At 40.8% G+C, this 19567-nt stretch overlaps 1 protein-coding gene across 1 annotated transcript; it reads right to left on the minus strand.

Annotated features, from left to right (window-relative positions):
• Positions 1–6682: 6682 nt before the first annotated feature.
• btg4 (B-cell translocation gene 4) lies at positions 6683–17832 on the minus strand (the record flags this gene model as incomplete). The annotated part of the gene is made up of 6 exons (XM_080748680.1): positions 6683–6907; positions 10765–10912; positions 13916–14110; positions 15635–15772; positions 15995–16114; positions 17780–17832. The coding sequence occupies 6 exons, from the start codon at positions 17830–17832 to the stop codon at positions 6683–6685; spliced, it is 879 nt and encodes a 292-aa protein (XP_080604806.1).
• Positions 17833–19567: the final 1735 nt, after the last annotated feature.

A 19567-nucleotide genomic window follows, 5' to 3' on the forward strand; every position in this document is an offset into this window, starting at 1 on the left:
GAGGGGCGCTGTTTTGTGCAGGCCAGGCACACTCACCACTCACTCACAGGCACAGTTTACACTCACTCACTCACTCACTCACATAGGGTACAGCTGCTCAAATTCACCGCTCCACTTCGAACCAAGGTTTGATTTTTTTCTGCATGGGCACACTTTTCATGTCCCAAGAATCCATGAGCACACCAACATAATACGGGGGTGTAAATATCGTCACTGTCGGGAAGAAACCATGTATCTCCAAGTTTGAAATTTGTATGTTTCTTGGCAAAGTAAAGCCCTGCTTCATCATGCAAGGCTGTCGCACAAAACTAGTGAAAACAGCAGATCTACAAGCACACAACGCCGGCGTTGTGTGCTTGTAGATCTGCTGTTTCCGCTAGTTTAGTACATTTTATAGATGATAAATACAAAATGAACGGTTTTGGACATACAAGGTTTCCACCCGACAACGACGATATGCTATAAATATAAGGTGCTGGGAGTGAAAATTATAATGTAGGGGTGCCTCGGATTAAAACAAATATTTATGGGGTACCCTGAGACAAACAAGTTTGCCTCCGTAAACCGTACTATAGGGGGCTGTATGGGGGGGGGGGGGGGGGGGGGGTCGTCAGCTATAAGGGGCGACAACACAACTGAACAGCCCCATCTATCACCCCCCCCCCCTTCACTGTGGGGTGGGGGGGGTCACAGATATTATAGCTGTCCCAACCGTCATTTACATGACTATAGGGTGTGCCATTTACATGACTATAGGGTGTGCCATTTACATGACTATAGGGTGTGCCATTTACATGACTATAGGGTGTGCCATTTACATGACTATAGGGTGTGCCATTTACATGACTATAGGGTGTGTCATTTACATGACTATAGGGTGTGTCATTTACATGACTATAGGGTGTGTCATTTACATGACTATAGGGTGTGTCATTTACATGACTATAGGGTCATTTACATGACTATAGGGTGTGTCATTTACATGACTATAGGGTGTGTCATTTACATGACTATAGGGTCATTTACATGACTATAGGGTCATTTACATGACTATAGGGTCATTTACATGACTATAGGGTGTGTCATTTACATGACTATAGGGTGTGCCATTTACATGACTATAGGGTGTGCCATTTACATGACTATAGGGTGTGCCATTTACATGACTATAGGGTGTGCCATTTACATGACTATAGGGTGTGTCATTTACATGACTATAGGGTGTGTCATTTACATGACTATAGGGTGTGTCATTTACATGACTATAGGGTGTCATTTACATGACTATAGGGTGTGTCATTTACATGACTATAGGGTGTGTCATTTACATGACTATAGGGTGTGTCATTTACATGACTATAGGGTGTGTCATTTACATGACTATAGGGTGTGTCATTTACATGACTATAGGGTCATTTACATGACTATAGGGTCAATTACATGACTATAGGGTGTGTCATTTACATGACTATAGGGTGTGTCATTTACATGACTATAGGGTGTGTCATTTACATGACTATAGGGTGTGTCATTTACATGACTATAGGGTGTGTCATTTACATGACTATAGGGTCATTTACATGACTATAGGGTGTGTCATTTACATGACTATAGGGTGTGTCATTTACATGACTATAGGGTCATTTACATGACTATAGGGTCATTTACATGACTATAGGGTCATTTACATGACTATAGGGTGTGTCATGTACATGACTATAGGGTGTGTCATTTACATGACTATAGGGTCATTTACATGACTATAGGGTCATTTACATGACTATAGGGTGTGTCATTTACATGACTATAGGGTCATTTACATGACTATAGGGTCATTTACATGACTATAGGGTCATTTACATGACTATAGGGTGTGCCAATGGTGACGCAATAGACCGTTTGTCAGCCTTCTGATTGGTCCCTGAGACTCCCTGACTGGCCAACCAGAAAAAAACATTCACTTTTTGCTATCGGGGGTGGAGTTTGTGCAGTGGAGAATGTTGCTTCAGCCTTTCAAAAACTGTCCGCAGTGCGCGACACGGAGATCGGCCGGTACGGTGATAGCGACGGCAAGCGTCAAGCGATCTCGCTCATCATAACGAATAAGCTTCAACAAACTAGTTCACATGTACCTTATCAATGGTCTAAGAGTCACGATTGGGTACATATAATTTAAATGGGCAGAATTACGAAAAGCCAGCCTATTATGTGAGGAGAAACATTCTCTCTGTCCTCTTCCTAGTACCCAAGATGCAATGCGCTTCTCTTTCTATCTCTGATCCAGAGGATTAAACTAATTAAAACATTTATTTTTCGGGGGAAAACTACTGTTTTGCTATGTAATTACTGTACCTTTTTCTTCCCTTTTTATTAATATCACGTAGATGTGTTTTTTGTGGTACTTTATATAGCTGTAATGAGGCTATGAAGGGAAAAAAAATCGCATCCACTACCACTATAAAAGAATCTGCAAAGAGGATTCTGTCCCACTGGGATTAAACAAATTAAAACATATATTTTCGGGTAAATCCCCTGTTTTGCAATGTAACTACTGTACCTTTGTCTTCCCTTTTTATTAATATCACCTAGGTGTTTTTCCTTTGGTACTTTATATAGCTGTAATGAGGCTATGAAGGGAAAAAAAAACCATCCACTTCCACTATAAAAAACAATCTGCCCAGGGTTAATGTCCCATCATAGTAACAGGGCAGAATGGGGCGGGATTTGCAAAAGGGTTTATTGTAGTCCTAGAGCGGCCATATTGTGGGTCAAACACCTCTTCAGACTCCACCTAAACCCATAGCACTTACTGTAGCACTCGCCTGCCCTCAATGACCATACATGTCATTTAGAACGTTTATTGGAGCGGTGAAAGCGCTCCCAATAGACAGGTATGTCCGTGGCTGGCTGGCTGGCTATGTGGCTGGCTGGGTGTGTCTGTAGCCTGGCAATACCTTGAGTGGCCACACAAGTTAAAGGAGGGGCGCTGTTGTGCAGGAACAAACACACACACACACACACACACACACACACACACACACACACACACACACACACACACACACACACACACACACACACACACACACACACACACACACACACTCACACACACACACACACACACACACACACACACACACACACACACACACACACACAGATTCACCGCTCCACTTCGAACCGAGGTTTGATTTTTTTTCTCTTATTTTAACTGAAGGTGCTGAATATATTTAGATTACTATTTATATGCATTTGATGTATTGATGTTGATGTTAATACCTTGCTATTGCATGTCGCCCTGGAGCAGGGAGGTGCAGAGAATCTTCAAGGCAGGGGCTGACATTTCTAAAAGGGCCTTTTGGTGAAAATATCAAAAATAGAAGACCTCCAAGCGAGCTTGGAGGTCGGCTATTTTCGATGCTTGATTTCTACACAGAGTGCAATTCTCAAGCCCCCTTTGATGTCTGTGTGCACGTGCCTGCTCTGGATTAAAGGAGTAGTTCACCCCCAAAATGACTTTTTTCTATTGATTAGTCACACCATGGAGACTAGAGTTCATTAATATTTTTAGTTTTTTGTCGCATTCCTAAGACAAAAAATGTATTGAACTCTGAGTACCCCCATTGATTCCAGATGGGGACCCGTTTCGAAACTGGTCCCCATCCGGAACGAATGGGGGTAAATTTATTGTTATCACATTTTTGTCTTAGGAATGCGACAAAAAACTAAAAATATTATTGAACTCTAGTCTCCATGGTGTGACTAATCAATAGAAAAAAAGTCATTTTGGGGGTGAACTACTCCGTTAAGAGTAAATTGTTAATTCTAAACTGCATCGGTCTATTTAACCCATTCAGATTTCCTACAGAGGATCGCCCCATTGGTCAACTTCAACACACTGAAGACCATAGCTGGTGCAATAATCCAGCCCCTCTTTGACTATGGAGTCCACGTATGGTATCGTGACGCCCCACAAGCCCTAAAAACTAAACTCCAAACAGCCCAAAATAAACTAATTAGGGTCCTGCTTAACCTTCCCAATCAGACTCACCTCACCGCTACTCACCAGTTAAGAGTGGGGTGGCTCAGAGTAGATGACAGAGTACAGCAACTTGCAATGGGCCTGGTGTACAAGATACACTACACCACTATGATACCCAAGTACCTGTCAAAATACTTTATAAACGTTAAGGATGTCCATAATTACAACACCAGAGGCAGTGCCACAGATCACGTTCAACCCAGAGTCAACTCAAAGAAAGGGTCGAACTCGTTCTTCTGCTACACCACAAAAATGTGGAATGCCTTACCGAAGGCCATAAAGGAGTGTGGATCACTAGCATCCTTTAAAATTGCCCTAAAAAACCACTTACAGGCAGCAGCCGTTCACAACTGGTAAAAACCTAGCCCAACCCTACCCTCCCTGCCCCTTCCTTGTATATACTGTACATACTGATTGTTTAGACTTACTGTTACCTGCCCCTTCCTTGTATATATTGTATATACTGTACTTACTGATTGTATAGACCTACTGTTTTCTTTTTTTCTTTACATATCTACTGCATAGTACTGTGTTCTATTTGTCTGTCATTCAATGTTATATGAGATACTTTAATGGTTTCCTGTTGAAATAAGCTTAGTCTTTTCATGGATCTCCTTTTAGTAGACCTTGTACCAGTGAACTGTACCGTCATGAATCTGTACATTTTCCTATGCAAACTTCTAATAAAGCCTTCAATCAATCAATCAAAGATCGGGTACACATTGTGTATCATTATTTTATGCTTTAACTATTGAGAAATAGCAGATATACAAGCTCAGCGTGGCACCGACTAAGTGCCATGCTGCGAGCTTGTAGATCTGCCATTTTTGAAAAACAGTGAAAATTTCAATTTTGACCCTTTTGAAAACCCTATGTTTCTATGTCAGCAATCTGGCTATAGCCATCGTCAAAGAAAAGGTCCTTTTCACTTAAATGGAGCTCAGACAGTCTGTTCTTGAGAGACTACTACTATGTCAGTGGTTCTCAACCCTTTTCAAGGACCCCCAAACTGATATTTATTTGGCTACAGACCCCCCCCCCCCCCCCCCCATCTCAAAATATTTAGTTCCAGGGACCACCCAGAAGCAAAATTTTAGTTACGAATGTTTGCTTTAAAAACACATATTCATAGCCTGGTTCCAGCCCATAGACCCACCCACTCTCAGAGTGGACCGTTTCTCTGGTCTGGAATCGTGTTCATAATAAGTGATTTCTGGAGCCGACATGACGGCTCCTCCAATTAGCGCAGGGGGTGGGGGTGGGTTTAACAAATAACCAATCCGTGCCGTCAAAGTCCCTCCCCTCCAGAAATCGCTCAACTTGGGCACAATGTCAGTCTCAAGCTTCAGCTGAGTCTGAAATAAGGCTAACATATTCAAAGATTTGCTCAAATATTCACGACTTTTCAAAAATAGCAGATCTACGAGCTCGCAGCGCAGCACCCGAGCTTGTATATCTGCTATTTTTCAACAGCTAAAGCATTCAATACTTCTGGCCTAAATGGGAACTACCATAAGTGTTACTGCTTGTTTGTTAACAACTTTTCCAAGTTTTATCCCTTTTTCCTACAACTACTGCCAATAACAAAAACATCCATTTTACAAGTAGCCACACAAATGGTGTTGTGTAATGAAAATAGTCGATCTGCAAGTTCATAACTTGCGTGGAACTGCAGTACAAATCACCCTGGCTTGTTGTGACCAAAGCTGTTAAAACTGAAACCATGAGACAAAGAAAGAGTACAAATCACCCTGGCTTGTTGTGACCAAAGCTGTTAAAACTGAAACCATGACAAAGAAAGCCACAATGACCAGTTTTTTTCAAGATGAGTGTTCTGTTCTTTATTAACAACAATCACACATTCATTCAGTGTTAGTTTAAAGTGTTAAAAATACCACATTTATAAGAGGTTTTATTTAAAACATACCAACTTACTAATACCTTTAAAAAAATAAACGCTTAATCTCAACATGTATAAATCAAACATAACTTAAAATATATAAACACGTTAACGGACCCCCAAAGCTCCTCATATTTTAATCGTTTGTTCTTTTTTTTTTAATAAAGGTTGGACTTTTATACCCCCCCCCCCCCCCCCCAAAAAAAAAGACACTACATAAATACCCATCTATAATATATACACACACACACTATTATATAAATATCCGGAAAGCGAAGTTAATTATATTTTTTGTTTCGAGGAATCTTCTCACAATGACAAAGGTTTTGGGTATTTTTTTTTAAAGGAAATGTAACGACCTTGTCATTCAATAAAACAGCAGATCTACAAGCTTTCAGTGTGGCACGAAGCACCACACTGCGAGCTTGTAGATCTGCCATTATGCGCATGCTTTTCCATTCGTGCCGTGTGTGAGCTTTGCCATTTTCTGCTAACCTTTGCCACGTCACCTGAACAATGAAAATCAAACAGTTCCCTTTCAAAAGTCCATTCTCGAGGTCAAGTCTTTTTTGTTTGAAGATTTTTTTTTCAAAGATGTCGTGGTTTGATATTTTTCAAGAAATAAAAAAAAAAAACTGCAGAAAGTACAGGCTCACAGCGCGTTACTGTGGGCTTGGTACATAATATGCCATGTTCTGATAACCAGAAATCACCCAGTTAGCTTCTCCTCCATCCCCTCAGGAGCGACTCTTGCTCACCCAGTGGTACTTGTCGACACGCGGGCCGGAGAAGATGAAGCTGGGCCGGACGTAGGGCCGGTAGGAGGAGCCATGCTGCTGTGGGGGAGGAGGGGGGTAGTGGGGCGCGGGGGGGAGGGGGGTGAGGAGGGAAGCCCCCCTCCCCGGGGAAGGCCTTCCTCTTGGGGTACGCCACCCAGGACTGGGGGGCTCCGGAGGAGAACTCTGTCATCTGAGAGGAGAGGAACAGAGAAGGTCGTTTTTACTAGGAGGGCAGAGGACTTGATCAGTAGTTTAGAACAGTCAACCTTTTCAGGCCACAACCCCGAGGCATACATGGGCAACATGGGGACCCACCTTCACTTAATACATGGGCAACATGGGGACCCACCTTCACTTAATGTGGCCTGCATTAACTGCAGGTTAATATAGAGCATTGCAGCTGAAGTGGTTTACTGGGGTCACTTAAAAATCGCCCATTCATTTTCCCCATAGACTTTTATAAAAATATGTATAACAATTATGTTAAGCCTCGAACCAAGCCATCCAGGATGGCAGTGAATCATGACCATGAGACCTTTGTTTCTATGAAAAGAACGTTTTGAAAATCGCTAAACAAAGGGTATTTATTAAATGTAGTATATCAAATAATGTAATATTAAAATATGTTTTCACATAGGATCAAAGGTTGTATGGTCATGATTCACTGCCATCCTGGATGGCTTGGTTCGAGGCTTAACATAATTGTTATAAATATATGTTTGTAAAAGTCTATGAGGAAAATGAATGGGCGATATTTAAGTGACCCCAGTAAACCACTTCCGCTGCGATGCTCTATAGGAATACTGATAGATTTACAATTCCATGACCCGCTTTAATTACTTCAGTCTATATCAGTAGCTTAATGACTAGTACCAGTCTTCCAATGTCCAATATATTTGTATTTAGGTTAATAAATGTAACATGAATGCATTTGAAATTAAATATAACACTTATTTTCAGGATTCCAATTCAAAAATGGCAAAAATAGCAGATCTACAAGCTCAAAACACGTCGCAGTAGATCGGCTCTTTTTGACTGTCTATGCATTGTGGCCCTCTGGAGTGAGTATGAAAATAGAGTGACCCTCTCCATCGTCAAAGTTGCCCAGCCCTGAGGCATTTTCATTGTGTAGTCTTTTTCCAGGACTGTCTTTCCTTGGTGGCTTTAAACCCTAACATTTAACTAAACCCAGGCCCAACCTCACAGAGATGATACATTTCTATTATTACTAAAACTAACCTCAAATTCCTGTCTTCCTCGGCAAGGCAAAACACCTGGAAAGACACCTTCCCTCCAGAGGGCCACATTGTATTGTATATTGCTACATTCTACTTTGTAATTCTAGTATCTTATACAAAAGAAGCAAAAATAGCAGATCTACAAGATCAAAACGCATTGCGCTGCGATGCATTTTGAGCTTGTAGATCGGCTATTTTTGCTTCTTTTGAATTGGAATCCTGAATGTTTTTTTGTTATTTTTTTAATTGAAATCCTGAAATGTAAAATTTTGATTTAATTTCCAACACATTTAGTTATATTCTCATGTTAACTTTATGAACCTAAAATACAAATACATTGGACATAAAAAAAATATATACATTTTAATACTACTATACTAGTCATTAAGCTACAATATAGACTGATGGAATTAAAGCAGGTCATGTTTGGAATTGTAACAGCTGAAACATAATATATCAGTATTCCGGTATCAACCTGCAGGCCGCATTAAGTGAAGGTGGGGGCCGCATGTGGCCCCCGGGCCAACAGTTGCCCATGCATGGTCTAGTTTGTATACTGTTGACACAGTAATGCTCTTAGAGACATTAAAACAAGTCTTAACAGTTAAGTCCTTAAATTGCCATTTAAATGTGTAGATGCCCTCCATACACTACACTGGTTTGTTTGCTGTAAACAATGTTGCACAATTACCTGGGGCCCACCAACACCGACTCAATGGGTCTTAAACAAGGGGTCCTCAGACCAACACCGACTCAATGGGTCTTAAACAAGGGGTCCTCAGACCAACACCGACTCAATGGGTCTTAAACAAGGGGTCCTCAGACCAACACCGACTCAATGGGTCTTAAACAAGGGGTCCTCAGACCAACACCGACTCAATGGGTCTTAAACAAGGGGTCCTCAGACCAACACCGACTCAATGGGTCTTAAACAAGGGGTCCTCAGAGTTAAGGGCTTTGCACACATGCGATTTTCAACCATTGCGTTTTTTCCGTTTGCTGCATGATTAAAACACATTGGATTTGGTGTGCAAGGCTGTGAGGAATCCACACTGCAGATCCCAAGAGGAGTCATATAAAAGGAGTCAATGAGTTTGTACCGCATGCGACAAGACGCACAAATCGAACTGGGTTCGATCTGGAAAAAACGCAGCAAAGCCCTTTAGCCTAGCTCAGCTAGACAATCCACCCATGTTAAAACAAGGAGGGGATCCTGCAGTTAGTTGGCTGCATTAGTATACAGTCTGGACAAGCCAGGCTGCATTAGTATACAGTCTGGACAAGCCTGGCTGCATTAGTATACAGTCTGGACAAGCCAGGCTGCATTAGTATACAGTCTGGACAAGCCAGGCTGCATTAGTATACAGTCTGGACAAGCCTGGCTGCATTAGTATACAGTCTGGACAAGCCAGGCTGCATTAGTATACAGTCTGGCCAAGCCAGGCTGCATTAGTATACAGTCTGGACAAGCCAGGCTGCATTAGTATACAGTCTGGACAAGCCAGGCTGCATTAGTATACAGTCTGGACAAGCCAGGCTGCATTAGTATACAGTCTGGACAAGCCAGGCTGCATTAGTATACAGTCTGGACAAGCCAGGCTGCATTAGTATACAGTCTGGCCAAGCCAGGCTACCTCAGTTACTACAGGGAGGGCCACCAAATCTGTGTGATACAAACTTAACACCATTAACCACTTGAACCCTGGCATCACTTTCCTGCGGGAAATGGCAGATCTAAAAGCAGATCTAAGCATGTAGATTGTTCAGATCTAAAAGCAGATCTAAGCATGTAGATTGTTCAGATCTAAAAGCAGATCTAAGCATGTAGATTGTTCAGATCTAAAAGCAGATCTAAGCATGTAGATTGTTCAGATCTAAAAGCAGATCTAAGCATGTAGATTGTTCAGATCTAAAAGCAGATCTAAGCATGTAGATTGTTCAGATCTAAAAGCAGATCTAAGCATGTAGATTGTTCAGATCTAAAAGCAGATCTAAGCATGTAGATTGTTCAGATCTAAAAGCAGATCTAAGCATGTAGATTGTTCAGATCTAAAAGCAGATCTAAGCATGTAGATTGTTCAGATCTAAAAGCAGATCTAAGCATGTAGATTGTTCAGATCTAAAAGCAGATCTAAGCATGTAGATTGTTCAGATCTAAAAGCAGATCTAAGCATGTAGATTGTTCAGATCTAAAAGCAGATCTAAGCATGTAGATTGTTCAGATCTAAAAGCAGATCTAAGCATGTAGATTGTTCAGATCTAAAAGCAGATCTAAGCATGTAGATTGTTCAGATCTAAAAGCAGATCTAAGCATGTAGATTGTTCAGATCTAAAAGCAGATCTAAGCATGTAGATTGTTCAGATCTAAAAGCAGATCTAAGCATGTAGATTGTTCAGATCTAAAAGCAGATCTAAGCATGTAGATTGTTCAGATCTAAAAGCAGATCTAAGCATGTAGATTGTTCAGATCTAAAAGCAGATCTAAGCATGTAGATTGTTCAGCAAAGAGATTTAGTGTAGAGAGGGACACAAAGAGAAGACCAGGTGCAGAGTCAAAAGTCATGTTATGTCTGAAAATATACATTAACATGATTATAATAAATATACATTAACATGATGAAGCCATCAAAGAAAATATACATTAACATGATGAAGCCATCAAAGAAAATATACATTAACATGATGAAGCCATCAAAGAAAATAAATGAGTCTAAACTGCTAAAAAGTATACTGGTAAGACACACTAAGGACGAGAAGCAACTGCTGAGACAACACAGACAATATGTCCATATATGAGCTTACCTTGTAAACACTGTTAGGGTTGCTGACGGTGGGGATGGTCTGAGGCTGGGCTGGTCTGGAGGAGAGGGAGGATCGAGGAGGAGACAAGCTGCCTCCACTGACTGCACTGCTGCTGCTGCCTGCACTGCTGATCATACTGCTGTCTCTACTGGAGATACATTATTATTATTATAATTAATACATTCATAAATATACACTGCTGCTGCTGCCTGCACTGCTGATCATACTGCTGTCTCTACTGGAGATACATTATTATTATTATAATTATTATTATTAATACATTCATAAATATACACTGCTGCTGCTGCCTGCACTGCTGATCATACTGCTGTCTCTACTGGAGATACATTATTATTATTATAATTATTATTATTAATACATTCATAAATATACACTGCTGCTGCTGCCTGCACTGCTGATCATACTGCTGTCTCTACTGGAGATGCATTATTATTATTATAATTATTATTATTAATACATTCATAAATATACACTGCTGCTGCTGCCTGCACTGCTGATCATACTGCTGTCTCTACTGGAGATACATTATTATTATTATAATTATTATTATTAATACATTCATAAATATACACTGCTGCTGCTGCCTGCACTGCTGAGCATACTGCTGTCTCTACTGGAGATACATTATTATTATTATAATTATTATTATTAATACATTCATAAATATACACTGCTGCTGCTGCCTGCACTGCTGATCATACTGCTGTCTCTACTGGAGATACATTATTATTATTATAATTATTATCATTAATACATTCATAAATATACACTGCTGCTGCTGCCTGCACTGCTGATCATACTGCTGTCTCTACTGGAGATACATTATTATTATTATAATTATTATTATTAATACATTCATAAATATACACTGCTGCTGCTGCCTGCACTGCTGATCATACTGCTGTCTCTACTGGAGATACATTATTATTATTATAATTATTATCATTAATACATTCATAAATATACACTGCTGCTGCTGCCTGCACTGCTGATCATACTGCTGTCTCTACTGGAGATACATTATTATTATTATAATTATTATTATTAATACATTCATAAATATACACTGCTGCTGCTGCCTGCACTGCTGATCATACTGCTGTCTCTACTGGAGATACATTATTATTATTATAATTATTATCATTAATACATTCATAAATATACACTGCTGCTGCTGCCTGCTGATCATACTGCTGTCTCTACTGGAGATACATTATTATTATTATAATTATTATTATCAATACATTCATAAATATACACTGCTGCTGCTGCCTGCTGATCATACTGCTGTCTCTACTGGAGATACATTATTATTATTATAATTATTATCATTAATACATTCATAAATATACACTGCTGCTGCTGCCTGCACTGCTGATCATACTGCTGTCTCTACTGGAGATACATTATTATTATTATAATTATTATTATTAATACATTCATAAATATACACTGCTGCTGCTGCCTGCACTGCTGATCATACTGCTGTCTCTACTGGAGATACATTATTATTATTATAATTATTATTATCAATACATTCATAAATATACACTGCTGCTGCTGCCTGCTGATCATACTGCTGTCTCTACTGGAGATACATTATTATTATTATAATTATTATTATTAATACATTCATAAATATACACTGCTGCTGCTGCCTGCACTGCTGATCATGCTGCTGTCTCTACTGGAGAAGATGGGATTTTATTACCAGTAAGACTCCCTAATCGGGAGATAAGCGATAGTCAGGTCGCATCGTGATTTTAGGTCAAAATGTGTATGAATGTCCAAAAATGTGTTTGAAAAAAAAAAAAAATCAGCCTGAAGGTGGCGCTATATGGGACAGATCCATGTTGATGACATGAGTGTAGACATATAGTCTAGTAGCCAGCCCATAGAGCCCCATTGTGAACCCGGACATTTTGAGTACCCTAAAGTTTTATGTTAGAAATGTTGAGTATGGGTCCCCAGCATGTAGAAACTGCCGGATGCTAACTTGTATATGTTGAGCAATTTTCATAATTAGCATAATTAGCTTTAATTAGCATAATCACAGGCTATAATAATGTATAATATGTCAAAAAATTGGCTGATTTGAACAATATTGGAGTGGTTTTGGGGGTTATTGAGGATGCTGAATCCATTTCTGACATTTTCTAAATTCAAAATGGCTGTTTTAAACCGGAAATGGCCATATACCAACTTAAATTGGGATGATTTTGATCATTTTTTGTTGATTTTCCAAATGATGAAGTGACTATTTTTGCTAGGCTATTGTGGCAGTCATTGTTCTAATCATTGTGTGGATTGTCTATATTTGGCTTTTGAAATGCAGATAATGTATAAGCATATAAATAACCACATTTATAGTTTAATTCATAATCAAAATCAACAAAAAAGTATCAAAATCATCCCAATTTAAGTTGGTATATGGCCATTTCCGGTTTAAAACAGCCATTTTGAATTTAGAAAATGTCAGAAATGGATTCAGCAACCTCAATGTCCCCCAAAACCACTCCAATATTGTTCAAATCGTCCTATCAGTTTTTGACATATTATCCATATAGGTGATTATGCTAATTAAAGCTTATTATGCAAATTATGCAAATTGCTCAACATATACAAGTTAGCATCCGGCAGTTTCTACATGGGGACCCATACTCAACATTTCTAACATAAAACTTTAGGGTACTCAAAATGTCCGGGTTCACATTTTGGCTACTAGACTAATACTGTGTACCGATTTGCGTGATTTCAGGGCAAAATCTGTAGGAGTAGTGGCCAAAAATGTGTTTTGCAAGAATCTGCCTCATGGTGGCGCTAGAAGAGGGTCATGTGAGAATTGATGGGTGGAGGTTGTGGTTTGGCAGGCAAGGAGTGTGTGTGCAAAATTTCAGGGCAACGGTTTGCGGAGATATGAGCAGGGCAAAAGTGTGACGTGTGACAGACAGACTGACTGACGGACAGCTGGTCAAGGTTTTGATAGTAACTGTGACCTGAAGGTCGCAACAAATCTGGATTCTCTTCTTGCATCTTTATCAAATACATCATTTCTTAAAACATTGCACAACGGACAGTGAAAAGCTAAATGAAACTCATCCCCCATGAGTCACACAGAACAAACACCCACCTGCTGCCGTTGCTGCTGCAGCTGCTGTCGTCCTCGTCTGAGGACCCCCCAGAGGGGACCTCCTGGAAGGCCCGGTCCACGGCGTTCTGGATGCGGCGGGAGAACTCGCTGTCTGCCCGGCGACGACTGCTGCTGCTGCTGCTGCTGCTGCTCTGCACCACAGAGACACAGAACGGATCACTGTGCTCTCCATACCTACAACACAGAGACACTGGTCAGATTAGGGCATTCACGAATAGTGATTTTTAGTATTCAAATTATTCTACAGGACTGGCCAAACTGTCAAATATTAAGTAAGCAAGAGGCGAACATTGTGAAAATAGACGATCTACAGGCTCACAACGCCGTTGTGAGCCTGTAGATCTGCTAGTTTCACAATATTAATCTGCGGAACCGAATTACATTTTGGCAGATCTACGCCTCGCAAGCTTGTAGATCTGCCATTTTTGGCAAAGAGATTTGGTAGAGAGTCAAAAAAAGATTCTATTTATTTACAGTTCCATTTGACCAATTATAGAGGGTTTAAAGGAGTAGTTCACCCCCAAAATGACATTTTCTATTGATTACTCACGCCATGGAGACTTGAGTTCAATAATATTGTTTTGGTATTTGTCGCATTCCCAAGACAAAAAATTGAGTATAGTAAATTTACCCCCATTGATTCCAGATGGAGACTCCATCTGGAATCAATGGGGATACATTTATAGTAATCAAATTATTGAACTCAAGTCTCCATGGCGTGACTAATCAATAGGGGAAAAAAAAACATTTTGGGGGTGAACTAAAGGTACCAGATACTCAGCTCGGCAAATAAAAGGTGAATTGATCCCAGTGCATGACGGGGGATAATTTCAAGATAAATTAAGTCTCCACGATACGATTAAGGTTTTTTCTTCAATCATGATAACGGTCCCATCCCTTCACTGCCAATCCAATCCTGTGTTTTTCCCGGAATTTGATGTTTTGCCCACAGTGTGTTTTTCTCGCGTTTCAAAGCAGGAGCAGTTGGCACTAATCAAAAATTTGATTCACAGCAGAAACAGAACATGTGAAATGATGTGGAACCAGTCTGGGTCCACCCATAAGGTTAGGGCATCTGACCTGCAGGACACCTCTTCCACCTCTTCCAGGGTCCACCCTAGCTCTGGTCCATCGCGTCACCTCCAGTGACGCTCTGACAGACCCGTCGGCAAATGAATAGACCGCGTTTTCTCAGCCCCTACCAGCGGTCAACTTGAGTCAAAATAAACAAAACTACTTTACTACTCACCAAACCAAAGGTAGTTTTGCGTTGTTGAAAGTCTATTCTCCACAGTGGGGAACCTCTCAGCACCCCACCTACTCTGTAAAATACATTATTTTTGTCATGAAATAAAACACACCCACCTCGAGCCACCCAGCGGCCACCGCAGACACAATAGTTCACAACCCGGAAATAAGCGGCGGTCGAGTTGGATGCACTTTATTTCATGCCAAAAATAGTGTATTTTGCAGATTGGGTGGGTGGGGTGCTGAGGGGTTCACCACCGTGGAGAATAAACTTTCAACAACGCAAAACTACCTTTGGTTTGGTGAGTAGTGAAGTAGTTTTGTTTATTTTGACTGAAGTTGAGCGCTGGTAGGGGCTGAGAAAATGCGGTCTATTCATTTGCCGATGGGTCTGTCAGAGTCACTGGAGGTGATGGACCAGAGCTAGGGTCCACCCATAAAGGTTCTCACCTGCAGGACACCTCTCCAGGGTCCACCCACAGGGTGAGCTCTCCTGGCAGGCCCAGGTCCTCATAGCGCACAGAGCTCCTGATGCAGGCCAGCTCCAACACAGGGTCTCTGCTCTGCAGCGTGTTCATACGCACACACCTAGAGACACAATGAAACACTGTTACCACTAGGGCATTAACAAAAAAGTCGACAAGTCGACTCGATCGACTTCATTACAAAAGTCAACTCCCACCAGAGAAAGTCGAAAAAGAAAAATTACACTTTCTATTATGAAAATAGCAGATCTACAAGCTCACGACGCCTCGTGATGCGAGGCGTTGTGAGCTTGTAGATCGGCTATCTTCCCAGTGGTCCACTCACCTGTAGGCCTGTCCCTTGCAGGGGGCCTGGGGGTCCCAGTGGTTCTTGTACTTGTCAAACAGAACGGAGGTGAGCGTGGCAGCAAGGCGGTCCCTGCCCTTGTTGTCCACACAGCCGTACCTGAGGTGGAAACACAGAGGACTCAAATGTATCAATACTGAAATGTAGAACACTTCTAGAAACACTCTGTAGGCCAGTGTTTCTCAACCGTTGTTCTGCATGGGCACACTAGGGCTGTCACGATATGACATTTTACATGACGATTAATTGTCATTCAAATAATTGTTTAACGATTTAATTGTGTTTTTGTCGTTGATAAATACATTTCTGTTTGGCTTTTAGGCTTTGAAGTTGCACATGGTAGATATGACACATAACCTAAATATACAAAGAAATTACTGACATATTTGACAACTTTCTTCTTGAAAAATAACATTGATAGTGGAAATAGCCCATCTACAAGCTCACAACGCTTCGCAATGCGACGCGTTGTGAGCTTGTAGATCTGCCATTTCAAATATTTCTGAAAATGTTTGTAAATGCATGAACATTTTTCAACATTCACGATAATGATGATTATGACAAAATATTTGCGATTATGTCAAATAATTACGATTAGACGATTATGTAATAATTGTGACAGCCCTAGGGCACACTTTTCATGTCCCAGGAATCCATGGTCACACCAACATAACACAGGGGTGTAAATATCATCACTGTCGGGAAGAAACCTTGTATCTCTTCTCCAAGTTTCAGATTTGTACGTTTCTTCTTCACAAAGTAAAGCCCTGCTTCATCATACAAGGCTGTTGCACAACATTAGTGAAAACAGCAGATCTACAAGCACACAACGCCTCGCCGCGAGGCGTTGTGCTTGTAGATTGGCTGTTTTCACTAGTTTAAATCTTTTATTTTTAAAATGATAAATACAATACTGGTTTCAAGGGGCACACAGCACACTTGACCCTTCTCAGGGGCACACCAAAGGTCCCCAGGACCAGTGGTTGAGAAACACCACTGTAGGGGCACCACGGTCACAACACACCTTTATTCTACCTGTGAGGCCGGATTCAGCCAATTCATTTCAATGGCCATGGAGTGTTCCTTTAGACAAAATCTCTCCATTCCCATTGGGTGCACTGTGACTGTGCCCTTACAAGTAGAAGTACATCATTCAAATTTAGGAGTACAAATATTTTACTCCTACATCTAACAGTGTGCTGTGAGTCATTTTCAAAGGATACTTTATAGATTTTAGACATGGCTATGATAACCTTGTGAAAGAAACTGATAGAGCGTGAGGTACTTAAAGTATATCTTAATGCCAATACTTTTGAACTTTACTCCCAAGTAAACAATGTTTTATTTGATTAACAGACTTTTTACTTGTAAAAGACTGTTTCTACATTACAGTATTGTATTGACACATCTTTTAAAGGGATATTCCACTTTGAAAAAACCTTGTATTTTCATCGTCTAATCAGGCTTTTATGAACACCCTGAACAGTTTTTATTTGCTTATTTGCTTCAATATTTAGATATTTGTAAATGTTACCAGGCCCTCCAGGCCCAAGGCCACACACACCCATTGACAACTTCAAACTCCATTTTAACCATGATAGATTCATTAAAAACACCCATTATTCTTTTTCTGGTGACTCATACTACCCTCCTAATACGTTAGCAGGCCGTGTTTTTTTTCGTGTTGTTTCCCTGTTGAAAGTGGAATATCCCTTTAAGTTTAGTTTAGTTTTTTTTTTCTCCTTTTTGTTTAACTTTTCTTACCTCTTCACCAGCCTGGTGACGAAGAACACAGCAGCTGCGATCTCTTCCTTCATGATGACCTCACACTGAAGCTAAACACTCTAAAGTAAACACTACTGACTCACTACAGCAGATCTACACTCAACCCCACACTAAAGATAAACTCTCTAAACACTACTGACTCACTACAGCAGATCTACACTTACGTTCCCAACCACTGGAGAGTCACCGATACTATAATATTATTTTTAAAAACACACCATAAACGGCCTTAAAAACAACTAGAGCAAACAAATTTGCTCCTGGATCTGAAGTCATACAATTAATTCACCAGTCAGTCACTCTCTTTCTCCTCAACAACAAGTCCAGGCCAAAAGAGAAGAGCAGCAACAATTCAAAGTAAATGCTTGATAAAAGCTCCTGCTGATAGAAGTTGTGTTGTGCAGTTTGTTGGAGGAGAGCTGAGTGTTGTGAGGTGAAATGAGATGAAATGCTGTGCTGGGGGGAGAAGCTCTAAAGCAGGACAGCTGATTGAAGGCAGCTCACCTGAGACTGATTGACTTAATGGCTCTTTGGGGGAGAGGGACAGTGGTGTCAGTTCAGCAAAAGCTAAGGTATGGCAACATGACTGGTGTATTGCACGAGCGTGCAAGACACCAGTCATGTTGCCATACCTTAGCAACAGGCATGATGTATTTATTTTTTAAAGAAGTACATTTATTTTTCCCCCCCCGTAGCCAAGGTATGGCATCTGCTATACCTTGCCATATCCAATTGACGCCTCTGTAGGAGAAGGGAGAGGGGAGGGGTCACCAACCAAAAGTGAGTGGTTCTCAACCTGTGGGTCGGGACCCCCGGGGGGTCCCCACATTATTTTGGGGGGTCCCCAGATGATTAACTTAAAGTGCAACATAATTTTCTCACTCTACAGTAAACCCACCAACATAAGGTTTAAGTGTATAGAGGGTATCTGCACATTTCTAAAGTGACAATTTAAGGACTTTTTAATACCTCTAAAATTACAAATTAAACATTTACCAAATTGTCAAATATTAGAGGCAGAAATTGTGACGATAGCAGATCTACAAGCTCACAACGCCTCGCAGCGTTGTGAGTTAAGATATGATTATTGTGTGGCCTGAAAAGGTTGAGAACCACTGCATCAGACCAGGGGTTCTCAACATCACCATGACAGGGAGGGGGGGGGTGAGGTGGGTCCCCCTGTTCAAATAGTCAGGTTGGGGGTCCCCCTGTTCAAATAGTCAGGTTGGGGTCCCCCTGTTCAAATAGTCAGGTTGGGGGTCCCCCTGTTCAAATAGTCAGGTTGGGGGTCCCCAAAACATTATTATGTTCAAAATGAACATCAGGGGTGAGTTGTTGATGGCGAGGGCCACTATATTTACACCTTCACTCCAGAGGGCCACAATGCATATTGCTACATCCTACTTTGTCATTCTAGTATCTCATACAAAAGAAGCAAAAAATACATTTTAATACTACTATACTAGTCATTAAGCTACTAATATAGACTGAAGGAATTAAAGCAGGTCATGTTAGGAATTGTTAACAGCTGAAATCAATAATATATCAGTATTCTGATATTAACCTGCGGGCCACATTAAGTGAAGGTGGGGGCCGCATGTGGCCCCCGGGCCGCCAGTTGCCCATGTATGGTCTAGAAGGAGACCACAAGGAGAGCTGGAGGTCATTTTCCCATCACTTTTGCATATCTCTGCTGTCGGGCCAAAACCTCCAGAATGTTCATTTTCTGGAACATGATGGAAACCCATGGATTGTGCAGTCCAAGCA

Source organism: Nannobrachium achirus, assembly GCF_963921795.1.
Source record: "Nannobrachium achirus genome assembly, chromosome: 19".
In the NCBI taxonomy this organism is placed as follows: domain Eukaryota; kingdom Metazoa; phylum Chordata; class Actinopteri; order Myctophiformes; family Myctophidae; genus Nannobrachium; species Nannobrachium achirus.